This window comes from Lepidochelys kempii, chromosome 10 (genome assembly GCF_965140285.1).
Source record: "Lepidochelys kempii isolate rLepKem1 chromosome 10, rLepKem1.hap1, whole genome shotgun sequence".
Lineage (NCBI taxonomy): Eukaryota > Metazoa > Chordata > Testudines > Cheloniidae > Lepidochelys > Lepidochelys kempii.
This window is the reverse complement of record NC_136389.1, coordinates 80835999-80849275: the sequence shown is the minus strand read 5'-3', so window position 1 is coordinate 80849275 and position 13277 is coordinate 80835999. Positions and strand designations below refer to the sequence as shown.

At 40.7% G+C, this 13277-nt stretch overlaps 1 protein-coding gene across 1 annotated transcript; it reads right to left on the bottom strand.

Moving 5' to 3' along the window:
- Window positions 1-3844: 3844 nt before the first annotated feature.
- Window positions 3845-9227, bottom strand: C10H15orf61 (chromosome 10 C15orf61 homolog). The gene is made up of 2 exons (XM_073304430.2): window positions 8805-9227; window positions 3845-5647 (listed from the first exon to the last, which is right to left on the bottom strand). Exons 1-2 carry the CDS (start codon window positions 9136-9138, stop codon window positions 5520-5522), a joined length of 462 nt encoding a protein of 153 aa, XP_073160531.1. The 5' UTR covers window positions 9139-9227; the 3' UTR covers window positions 3845-5519.
- Window positions 9228-13277: the final 4050 nt, after the last annotated feature.

The window sequence follows — 13277 nt, the reverse complement described above, 5'->3', positions numbered from 1 at the left end:
TGAAACAAATTTGTCAAACACACAAAAGGTATAAAAGTGAAATATAGTAATTAAGACTTGTGCTTTATTGATTGTGTGGTTTACGTAATTTTTCATTACTAACATAAGATTTAATAAGTATAAGTAGTTAAAGATTCTGACTTGGCACTAGTCATTAGCATGTAATTGAACTAGTAAAAAAGATCAGTTAAACCTATGTTGATTACCACCTTATCTTTGAAAGGCAATTAAGGACCTCAATCATTGCAACAAGATTTGATTGTGCAGCCTTTATTGGACATTGATCTTTCAGCAAAGTGCAGTTACATTTTCCATTAATTTACAGTAACACAGTTTAACTCTGATACCCTAGACTGTTGACCCAGGTAAGATGTAATGCTAAGCACTCATTTAGGTTAAGATGCCCCCAGTAGTCATTACTGTTTAAAAGGCTAGTGCTGAAAAAAGTAGCTACCTGATCTATTGGGTTTAGAGTAAGGTTTCAGTTATCTGCATTAGTTGTTAAGTGAGGTGAAACAAAGCTCCTTTCTTCTTATGTCATCTCACTCATTTAAACATCATCCTTGTAGTCAGTGAAGAGATAATTAAAGCAAGAGTTACAAGGCAGACTGTACTTCGTTTCAAATGAGAACAGAGCAGACCAAGTCAGCAGAAAGTTGAAGGGTAATTTTGTACTTTAATCATCTGTGACAAAGTATTGATATATAAACATATGTATGTGCGTACATATATAATTTAGTAGGTACAAAAGGAGCCTGTCAATTAAAAATAGTCACATAAAAAAAAAAAAAAAAAAGAAAAGGAGGACTTGTGGCACCTTAGAGACTAACGCATTTATTTGAGCATAAGCTTTCGTGAGCTACAGCTCACTTCATCGGATGCATTCAGCCACTGAATGCATCCGATGAAGTGAGTTGTCGCTCACGAAAGCTTACGCTCAAATAAATGTGTTAGTCTCTAAGGTGCCACAAGTCCTAACACATTTATTTGAGCGTAAGCTTTCGTGAGCGACAACTCACTTCATCGGATGCATTCAGTGGCTGAATGCATCCGATGAAGTGAGCTGTAGCTCACGAAAGCTTATGCTCAAATAAATGCGTTAGTCTCTAAGGTGCCACAAGTCCTCCTTTTCTTTTTGCGAATACAGACTAACACGGCTGCTACTCTGAAACCTGTCACATAAAAAAGTAAAGCATCTCCACTTGCTCCCTAATCAAAAAATAATTAACCAAAGATTAAGTCAAACCCTAGCCAGATCCACATAAAAAAGGCCTCCCTACAAACTACTGCTACATGCCTTTCTAACAGCAACTTAGGATCTTCTAATACCCCCAAACTGCAAACTAACAAATGGAGGTCACTCACTCTTATTAAGAAGGTCAGCTATAATCCTCACCACATCTTCTAGGTGCTGCCTCCAAAATTTACCATCATCCCCTCTGTCTTATCTGGACTGGGTTTCAACCAGCTAACTCATCTATGCTCCAATCTCAACCACACACTAGGTAAAACATTTGACAGAACTTACTGGGTTGGATGAAATATAGTACTCTGTGTCATCAGCATACTAAAATCACAACAGCACAGTGCCTCCTCACTAACCTTCCCACAGGCCCATAAATACATTGAAATGGAGAGGAGGCAAAATGGAACTCAACATTAGAGCACCCTTCAGGACAACGAGCAAGTGCCCAACACCACCGCGTGAGAAGGAAGGAAGGAATGCAGCAACCATATTCTCCACATGATATTATTTAGATCTGAACCCCCTACCCTCTAGCTCTCCAGGGCTGGTCTATAGCCTATTGAAGTCAACAGACACCCATTTACTTGAATGAGTTTTTGGATCAGACCCATAGTAGATAGCATTCCCAACCCACTGGCCTCACCATAATACCAATATCTATATTGCCCTTCTCATGCATATGGACCCAGGCAACTTTAGATAGATGAATCCTGGAGACAGTGGAGCTTGGATATTCTCTGGAATGGCAGGCTACTCTGCATCCTTTCTTCATGCCCTATCCAATATCAGGAGATGCCAAGAAACTTCAAATTACCCTGAAAGAGATTTCACTGGTCTTTCAAGACAAGAGACGTTCACCACTCTATAGTATGGAAAAAGGGTTTGGAGGACTTAGGGCCATTTTAGACCTCAATTGCTCAAACAGGTAGATGAGGAAGACAAAATTCTGAGTGGAGACTCTAGATGTCACTCTCAGTAGACCACCTGAAATCAGTGACCTGAAAAAAGCTTATCTGCATGTTGCCATCAGACTCTGTCATGAGCAATTTCATGAGTTCACCTGTCTTCACTGTCAATACAACGCATCTTCCAGTCTGTTCGCTACACCAGGATATTCCCAAAGGGATAGGTAGTGATAGCAACCAGGCTACAGAGTCTAGGAATTCATCTATGCCCACTTTTAGATGACACACTCATCAGAACCTTGTCCCTAAGATGTAACCCGATCTATAGATTATGTATTATATTGACTACTTAAGAATTCCCAGTTATCACTTTGATGGTTAACAGGTTCCTGTCTCAAGAGCAGGCCCAATATTATTAAAATCACTATATCATTCTATACAAGAAGGCAAGGCAGCGAATATAATAAAGGCAAGTTAGCCCTATGGACTACAAAGGTCCCTTACAGGAAACAACCCAGAGGTCCTTCCCCATGTTTCAGGCTCATGGATTTGCAATAGCCTTACAATATAACTCCCTGGTTCCCTCTCAGCTGATTGTCTGTGTAGGAGCTGACCTAGATGCAAGGAGAACCAGAATTGATGGTGATGGGAACTAGACAAGTATCTAAATTGATGATTTTCCCAATGAAGCAAAGGTTTGATAAGATCCCAATGCCAAGATGTCATAGAATTCAATATTATCCATCCATCCTTACCTGCCGTTTCTATGATTTCTAGTCTCTTATGAAGATCATTTCATGGGCAGGACTGCACAAGAGAGCTTCTGAAGTTCCTCTTTGGGCCTGGAACCATACCCAAAGTTATCACCAAGGTCACCAGCCTTTCCAGATGAGAAGCACTCTTGGGACATAGCTTGTCCCTCAACAGTGTTTTCACTTTTAACTCAGACCATGACTAAAGAATAAATCTTGGTCACTTTAATCTTTCACTTTTGATTAAAGCCAATTAAAATAGTGATTCACCATTACTTAATAAATGTCTCAAACATTTGTGTGAACAAAAGTACTACCCTTTATGAATAGCATATTTTCCTCTAAGTATTCCAACAGCTCTTACGCAACAAGTCTTAATGAATCCAATGAATGATATTATATTTGAACTTTGCCCTCAGCTATCTTCCAGTTCATTCTTCACTATGATCAACTCCACAAGAGCAAGAGGTCTATTGATTTTCATGTAATACAAGAAAATATTACATTTGCTTAATTGTTACACAGTGAGAGCATTGAACAAGAAATCAAGTCTCTATTTAATGCTACTAGCAGCACAGAATTGCAGTGATCAATAGGGTAGTTTGTCAAAGATGTTCTCTAAGGAGACTTGCCCATCACTGTATGGACAAGGAGTCGCATTGCCTGCATTTATTGAAAAACAGGTAAGCAAAGTCAGCAGTACACATTATCAGAAATCAAACAAGCTGCAGTGAATGGAGGTGCAACTCCCATGAAAAGCTGTATTTATAGTCTGGTAATTAAAAACCATTTTATCAGCCTCATGTTGAGACCAAACCTTTACAGCAAAGTATTGACAAGATCAGTTGCAATAAATGAGCAGTATTTGACTTCAAACTTATGAGCTGTTGTTATTTAACTTTTGCTCATTACAGAGGAAATCAGTTCTAACTATTCCAGCAAAATGCTAATAGTGAGTTTTATTATTAATGAAGCTGAATGTAACTCTCTCTTCTTCTGTGAAAGCTATTTATTCAACTTGTGTCAAGAATATTCTTCAGTACTAAATATACTGGAATAAGTGCTCCTTCGACTAAAGTTTTATTTAGTGTTTCTTTTAGACAAGCAGACATACTTCCTTCATAAAGCATGAAACAGTTCACTGCTTACAAATAATTTTCAATAAGAATATGTATGTTGTATTTTGCATTAGTTAATTATATTAGTCATATTAGTGATTTTATCCTTTAAAAAAAGTCTTTTGCATGTTGTAACATGCTGCTTGGGATACCTAGAGCTCTGAGCCACTGTGTGCTACCCCTTGACCTCAACAAAAGTGAGTTTTGCTGATGATCAGACATGTCAGCTCCCAGCCATACCAGTCTCTCTTCCTCATCAGCAAACTCCTCAAGGCTCTCTCAAGCCAAACCTCATCCATTGTGCTAGTACCTAAGAAAGATAAAACTAAGGTTTTGTGTCAACTATAGAAAACTCAATGCTGTAAGTGTTTCAGATGTTTATTTTATGCCCAAAATTGATATGTTTGATATTTTGAGCAAACCTAGATGTCTTACTTAGCATGTTTGATCTCACAAAAGGTTATTGGTGGATCCCTTGAGAAAAAGATGCACAGAAAAAAAATCTGCTTTTATTACTGATATGGGACACTATGAATTCAAAGTGTTATCATTTGCGTTAATTAATGCAGGAGCCACTTTTCAGAGGCTTGTCAACCACGTGCTAAGCGGTTTAAAAAATTTTGCAAGAGCATATATCGAGGATATAGTGGTGTTTAGCAACTCTTGGTCTGATCACAATAAACACTATTAATGGGATCAATACCCTCAGACCTGTAAAGCAGTGTGCGGAACTGCTTCTTTTAGACTGCTTTAGATGTGAGAGATAAAATCAACTATAGCCAAAGAAAACACAGAATTGTGAATTCAGATATTGAAAGAAAAAGGTGGAACCACTTTTCAGATGTTTACTTTTAAAATATGTTTAGATGTGAATATTCAGTTGACACATACTACATGGTCCGTTAATACGGATTTTAATTTGTGGGGTTAAAAGAGCATTTCAATACATCTGTATAAAAGAAGGGTGCTATTACAGATTCCTTCAGACTCTGATTAGGTACTAGGACAATTTATATATTGTTGAACACCTATGCACAGAGTCTAAAACTCTCATCATTTACAATTATGTGTAACGTATTTGGAGATTGTGTTGCTTGCCTTCAGGTTAATTTACAAACATCATAACCTATCCAATGTACATAAAAAAGGAGATTTTAAAAAAAATAATCAGAAGATTCTTCTCAGCAATAAGCATTTCAATCACTGTCTTTAAAGCTAAGACTTTTGAGGACAGTAGAAAAGTCAATTCATTTTCCAAAGATGCTAATATCTTATCTTCATTGATGCCAATATTCATTTCATGCCTCTACTGAAACAGGAACATTTTTTGTAACTGAAAAAAGGACAATGAAGGCTTTTGAGGACACCACCACATTAAAAAGGAACACACTGAAAACAAAGGTTTATTTTTAAGTTGTTTATATTTTAAAGCAGCAGGAATATATAAATACCCACAGTTGTGAAAACCCACCAAATGAGAGTGCTTGAATGCACAATTTCAGTACATGGCACCTTCATCTTCTTTATTCAGAAAATAAATAGTAACTGGGCCACAACTTGTGTGGACAGTCTCTGTGACGCTAACAAGAAACCAGGAGCCAATTCCATATAATAAAGTTGGGATGCCTACAAAAGAGAAATACTTGTTACATACAACCATTATAAACCAAGAGAACTAAAACTAACACAGGTTTCAGAGTAGCAGCCCTGTTAGTCTGTATTCGCAAAAAGAAAAGGAGTAGTTGTGGCACCTTAGAGACTAACAAATTTATTTGAGCATAAGCTTTCGTGAACTACAGCTCACTTCATCGAATGCATCCGATGAAGTGACCTCTAGCTCACGAAAGCTTATGCTCAAATAAATTTGTTAGTCTCTAAGGTGCCACAACTACTCCTTTTCTTAAAACTAACACAGTGATATCTAAAAATAATGGCTATGAAGGAAAATATAAATATTACAGTAGGGGGCTCATTGTGTAAGCAGCTGTACTAAGACAATTCCCTGCATTGAAGAGTTTACAACCGTAGATCCCAATTATGCACTGAGAACCACATGAGCAGACTCCAATGCTCATGAATGTCTCCTGACAGTTTTCAGGGCAGGATCAGGTCCTAATTTATAATAAGATGTAATAAGTGGGGAATACACAGAAGGACTGGAAGGGAGGCAGATAAGGGTAAAAGAGATATGAAACACTTGGCTATAGTGAACTAGCTATGCTTAAAGCTAGATTTAGTCTTTAAAAAAAATGTTTTTTTTAAATAGATATTAGAACCCTCTACTGGTCTCTACTTAATTGCTATCTGTTCATAGTTTCCCAAAGAGATCCCAGTAGCGGACATGCAGGACTTAAAGGGAAATAGGGTAGTTACTTTATAGATCAATGGGGAAAGGGTATCTCATGCACAAGGGATGGCAGAAAATGTGAATGTGTTTGTGGGAGACGTGGATAAAGAAGTGATGGTGCTTGGCATTGTTGGCATCGAAGATGCCAGGAAGGTGTTTAAGAGGAAGGCAATTATTATTGGCAAAGAGTCCTGTGGCACCTTATAGACTAACAGACGTATTGGAGCATAAGCTTTCATGGGTGAATACCCACTTCGTCAGTATGCATCCAACGAAGTGGGTATTCACCCACGAAAGCTTATGCTCCAATACGTCTGTTAGTCTATAAGGTGCCACAGGACTCTGCCGCTTTTACAGATCCAGACTAACACGGCTACCCTTCTGATACTTGGCAATTATTATTGTTTATTATTTGTATTATAGTAATATGTAAGATACAAAGTGGATAAGTAGTAAGGGGCTAAGCTCAGAAGGGCCTTAAAATGTAAGAAGAAGCTTGTATTTGATGCAGTGAAAAAGAGGGAGTCCACAGATAGACTCAGGCCCTTCATTCGGTGCCTATGCATGCATGTGCCTAATTTTAAGCATATGAATAGTCCAACTGACTTCAATGGGACTATTCAATGCTTAAAGTGAGGCATGTGCTTCCGTACCTTACTGAATTGAACCCTCAAACAAGGCAGGGGATAAAGAGAGTCTGACTGGAGCACCAGAAAGACAGTCTTAACAACAGTGCTTTGAAAGGACATGTGGGGACTGTTATAGTCAACACAGGAGACGATGAGGGCCTGAATAAGAGTTTTGACTGTGCAGATAGAGAGCTTATCTTAGACAGACAGAGCAGTCTTAGTGCTATTACAGAGGAAGCAGCAATAAGATTTGACAGTAGGTCCAAGCATCAAGGCAGAGAGAGGACAGACTCAAAGATAACACTCAGAGAGCATTTCTAATACAAATTATGTAAAATTTTCAAAGTGATTATTGTAGCATAAATCAGTTTACTGATAACAGCCAGAGCCAAAACCAATAAAATTTGTTAATATGAAAGATTACAGTCCTCATAACAACCAACACTTAAATATTAAATGTCTATTATCTGCACATTTTTTTAAAAAAATTACAATGTAATTGATGAATGTTTCAATCAGTGTTAAAACAAGTTTTGGGGATAGATTGCTTCTTCATGTAAATCGCTAACAAATGTTATACGAATACTTTCTTATTATTAAACAATTAGGTTGCTGATGTGCTAAGACCACGGCCTATCATGCTGACCAATATTGTCTCATTGTTTTTTTGTACGGTATCGAACTGTTGTCTCACCTTATACTTAGATTGGAAGCTCTGTGGGGCAGTGACTCTTTTTTTTAATTCAGTGTTAGTACAGACTCAAGCATAATGAGGCCATGGTTGATGACTGGGGCCGCTAGGCACTATGGTAGCACAAATAATAAATAAAAGTGTATACTGTGCTAGTGTCTGAAGACCACCACCAGCTTGGTTCTCATTGTGCTAGGTACTGTGCAAACAAGTAATAAACGGCAGACCCAGTACTTATTTTCAAGAGCCAAATTCTGCTCTCTTCTGTCTGTGCAATCACGTTGACATCAGTAAAGCCAATGGCAGTAGCAGCAGTTTAACTGAGGGCAGATTTTGGCCCCCCATAATATTAGAAATTATTTGTAATAAGATAGGTAAATTTTCAGATGGTATGGTGTTTTACTTCAGTGGATAGTGTCCCATGATTTGTTTTCAATGATAACATCTCCTTACAAATTAAAAGTTAAAGCTGCTAAAATGTGTCAAATATAGTTTTTAAAATACTTAAAATCAAGTAGGGTGCAAATATCTTTCTTGACAGTCTGATGGTGTCACTCAGTAGTCAAGAAATGCTCCTTAGAAGAATGAATGAGCACCTGGGTATTTTAAAGGCTAGCATAAGTAGTATTAAAAACTTGTTACCTAAGCAATAGTTAAAAGGCCAGTGAATAGTCTTGGACTAGACAAGTTTATGTTAAAAAACAAAAACAAAAACCCATCAGTCACAGCGATCAACCCTTTACCGGCCTGCAAAGGACCAAGGTAAAGGGGACCTGAGGAGGGCTAAGCTCCGTGCAGTATCAGGTCCCTGATCTTAGACAGGAGCCAGTGGGCACAAGAAGACTAAGCAATTGCTCAAGGGGGGGCCCCGATTCAGTATTAACCCCCCCCCCCCATATCATTCATCTTATTGAACCGGGGCTTGTTCACAAGCGCACTGGGCCGTGCTGTGTGCCGCAGTGCGTGGTTGGTGGAAGTGTCACCAGCATTTCTAGGGGTGGGGGGGGCCCCAATATTCCTGCTGCCCCCCCCCATGGGCTAGCGCCGCCTCTGACGAGGGCCGCGCGGGCGGAGGGGGCTCGCTGGCCGCCCTGCGGGGCTCGGGGGCCGGCTCACCCGCGTTGACGAGCTTGAGGGCGGTGAAGGCGGCGTTCTGCAGCGCCAGGTCGCGGCGCGGGGCCCGCGAGCAGTGGTACTTGATGAAGGGGAAGCAGCCCGTGCGCAGGACGTGGTAGTTGGCGCCGTCCACCTGCCAGTTGAAGTGCGAGAGGCCGAACTGGTCGTTGCGCACGGCGCTGTACTTCACGCAGTACGAGGTCCAGTGGGGCAGGCCCCGCTGCCGCAGGTGGCGGCTCAGCACCTCGGAGGCCTTGGGCTTGGCGGCGGCGCCCCCGGCGGGCGCGAGGAGCCGCCTCAGGGCCGCCTCGTGCAGCTGCCGCAGGAGCAGCATGCCGCGGGCAGAGACCCCCGCAGCGCCCGGCCCGCGCGCCCCCGGCCCCGCTCTTGGCCGTCCCAGCGTGCCCGGCCGCGCGCGCCCCCGGCCCTGTGCGTGCGCGCCCGCCAGCGTGGCACGGCTCGCGCCCGGAGCGGGTGGGCGCGCGGGCGGGTCTGCTGAGTGGGGAGACTGGGAGTCCCTGAGGGAGGTGTCACGTGGTAGGCTCCCGGGTTATAGGGCGGTGTGTAGGGGTCATGGGGTCACCTGGGGGTCCTGATAAAGAGGGTTCCTGAGAGGGATATTGGGGGTCACCTGGGGTTCCTGATATTAGGGTCCCTGAGGGAGATACTGGGGGTCAGCTGGGGTCCCTGAGGGGAATACTGGGGGTCACCTGAGGTCCTTGATATTAGGGTCCCTGAGGGAGTTACTGGGGGTCACCTGGTGTCCCTGAGGGGAGTACTGGGGGTCACCTGGTGTCCTTGATATTAGGGTCCCTGAGGGAGATACTGGGGGTCATCTGGGATCCCTGATCGGCAAGTCCCTGATTACAGGGGGTCTCTGAAGCGTATGATAGGGGTCACCCAGAGCTATTGGGGGAGATCATGGAAGCTCCTGATTCTAGGGATCCCTGGGGGCAGAGATAATGGTAGGTCACCTGGGAGAGTCCTTGAGTTGGCACAGTCCTTGTGTGGAAAGTGGGGGTCCCTGCTAGGAACACTGGAAGCGGGAGGGTGAGATCATGAGACATCCCACTCCAGAAAAATCAATCTGCACTGCTGCTGAGGTGAGCTGTTGTGGGATACTACTGTAGGAAGTGGCCAAAAAATAACTTCAGAAACTAAATGGAAATTAGACACACTGACATGCCCTTTGTCCCCTCCCTGTTCAAGGCAGGTAAATCAATAGACAGTACTGAGAAAATGCATTCATAATGTTCATTTACAAAAACTATCACAAAGAACCCTGAATGGACCAATCAAGCGACTCATCATTATGTTTTATTCTTCTGTATGTTCTGTGCATTGAAGAGACCACCCCATGGTTTCTTGGCACATGTTGCAATTGGAGTATGAAAGAGATTAACCTGAGTGTGAGGGGAAAAGTTGATTTAGGCCATATTATATAAACACACTGATATTATTTAGTGAAGTTTGAAAGCAACATCTGAGGTTGAAATTGGGTTGAATATTTTAAAGCTCTTGGAAGAGGAATATTTTAAAATCATAACTAAAAATTCTGTGATATGATTTATCTAAACAAAACCTAAGGTTTTGAACCATTAAATATTCTGTTTGAGAAAAAATGACTGTACAGAAGAGTAAACTGAGAAATGGAAACAATTTCTTTTCTTTTAATAATTATGAGCAATATCTCAAACTCAGCAATTTTAGACCATTGAGCTGTGTAGTATGAATGTGCTAATTAATCAATTACTATACAACAATGTACCATGTTTATTTACTGTAATGCACTACATGACTATGTAGCAGAACCAGTAATTATTAATCATTGTCAGTAACAAATTTGACTCAAGTTCACCTTTCTATAATTAATAGAGCATATAGTTCGCTTTAATATCTTTCTTTATTAGCAGCAACAATGACAGGATAAAAAGGAAGTGGAACCTGACGCTGTGGTTCATTGAAATGCAGGATTGGACTAATGTATCATACTCCTACAGCACTATTTGTGCTATTACAGTCCATGCTCAGTCGGTGTTTACATTTTAAGTTTTGCTGGACTGAAATCTATTGAATGTATTTGAAAATAATTGCTTCTAATTTTTAAACTATATTAGTTTGCAAGATATTTTGCACTTATTAATTTAAATGCCTGCATTTGCTCTTCCTTGTAAAAATGCATGGAGAGGAACAAAATAATCCTACAGCTTTTTAAGTGTAGCCTCTCATTAAACCAGTGAATGTACTGATATCCATATGTGTGTGTTCACACTGTGTACTACAAACGGAGGGAGAGAAGCACCTGCATTTTCATAAGACCAGCAAAGCATCTCAGACCCTTCACCAATGCAAAGGAGCGTGGCTTGGTATGTATGTATGTATGTATGTATTTAAGATGAGCTTATGATAAAATGTTGAGTATTTTTGGGCATCCATCTGAACATCATTCATTTAGAAAGAACAACCCACCCTGACAGCAGTGCTGCTGCATAATAAATGTTGGCTGGACAGTTTATGCTTTATACATTGAGGTCTCGATTTTTTGGAGTGCACTGTGCTTTTATATCATTGCTGTTCCAAAACCGCCTCTTGAAATGTGACATGCCACTTCTCAAAGAGTCTTTGGGGTGAAGATGGAAGACAACAGACTGTAAACTTTCCATAGTTAAAGTGAGTCAATTGGTGCACAATTTACCAGGCTGTAATTCTGTAGTAATTTGTTTTGGATCTTGCTATAAAATAGCAGAAGATTGAAACAAACAAAAACTATAATTTTGGAAATAGTATATTTATTATTTTGGTCCTTTCATCATGTACACAAAGTCCCAGAAACTACTAGTTTAAAATCTTTAAGAGCTCGAGTCCTTCCCCAAATGTAATAGAAGTTCACAACCATGAGTCAGACTATTACAGTGAAAAATAAACTTCTGTATTTCATTATGAAGGCCTTGCTGAAGAAATGTAACAGCATAGCTACAAAACAATAGGATGACATTTGGTAATAATTCCGTGCACTTTTATACCCTTTTTTATCAAAGCATCAAAACTGCCTTGCAGATATTAATGAAGTCTCACAACCTCAGAATGTGTGTCATATTATCCCCATTTTATAGTTAAGGAAACGGAAGTCCTGATCCTACATAGACTTACACGTGCTCACTTTACACACATTAATTGTAATGGGATTACTCACAGCATGTAAAGCTAGGCGTGTGCGTGTTATTGCAGAATTAGGGTCTGAGGGAGAGAGTTTAAATTACTTGCTCCAGGTTATACAAGTCTGTAGACAGCATTCAAATATTGAAGTCCTGACTCACAGTCCCCCACCCTAATCATTAGACCACAATTATTCCCAAAAAGAGGCACCAATATTTTATTATAGTCAATAAGAGGGTTAGATCTTATCAAATGAAAAGAAAGCTCCCAGTGTTACTCCATTCAGTACATTATTTCAAGTACTTCACATTTCATAACAAATTATCTTTCAGGAACTGAAGTAAGAATACTTAAAGCATATGCCTAACTGTAAGCACATTAATTGTCCCATTTAGCTGGTGCTTATGTCCAGAGGTCCCATTCACAATAACATTAATAAAACTAAAAATATTTAAGTTTTTGAAACATTTATAATTGGCATAGTTGAGTTTTTATAGATTCTAACACCAGAAGGGATCATTGTGATCATCTAGTCTGACCTACTGAATAGCGCAGGCCATAGAACGTTCCCGAAATCATTCCTAAAAAGTACATCTTTTAGAAAAACATCCAACCTTTTAAAATGGTCAGTGATGGAGAATCCACCATGACTCTTGTTAAATTGTTCCAATGTTTAATTACTCTGTTAAAAAAATGTATGATTTATTTCTAGTCTGCATTTGTCTAGCTTCAACTTGCAGCCATTGGATCATGTTAGAAAGAAGAGCCCCATTATTAAATTTGTTCCCCATGTAGGTACTAGTAAACTGTAATCAAGTCATCCCTTAATCTTCTAGTTGTTAAGCTAAATAGATTGAGCTCCTTGAGTCTCACTATATGGCATGTTTTCTAGTCTTTTAATCATTTTCATGATTCTTCTCTGAAACTTCTCAAATGTATCAAAATCCTTCTTAGGTCACCAGAACTGGACACACTATTCCAGCTGCCACTCTCCGGCTGCCCAGCTCTGAAGGAAGCACCCCGCCAGTAGCAGCGCAGAAGTAAGGGTGGCAACACCATAGAATGTCATCCTTCTGCACTGCTGCCTCCAGAGAGCGGCGGCTGTTGACTGAGGGCCCAGCTCTGCAGACACCATACCATGCCATCCTTACTTCTGTGCTGCTGGTGGCGGCGGCGCTGCCTTCAGAGCTGGGAGCCCGGCCAACAGCCGCCGGTCTCCAGCTGCCCAGCTCTGAAGGAACCGCCACCGCCAGCAGCTGTGCAGACGTAAGGGTAGCTGCACCGCAACACTCCCCCCACCCCGCCAGTTCCTTTTTG

Bases quoted from the DNA above. Each gene is read 5' to 3' on its own strand.
- C10H15orf61 (XM_073304430.2), bottom strand. From the start codon at position 9,138: ATGCTGCTCCTGCGGCAGCTGCACGAGGCGGCCCTGAGGCGGCTCCTC. The intron at 5,648-8,804 runs GTGAGCCGGCCC...TCTCTTTTGTAG, and splicing joins CCTCAAGCTCGTCAACGCGG to GCATCCCAACTTTATTATAT.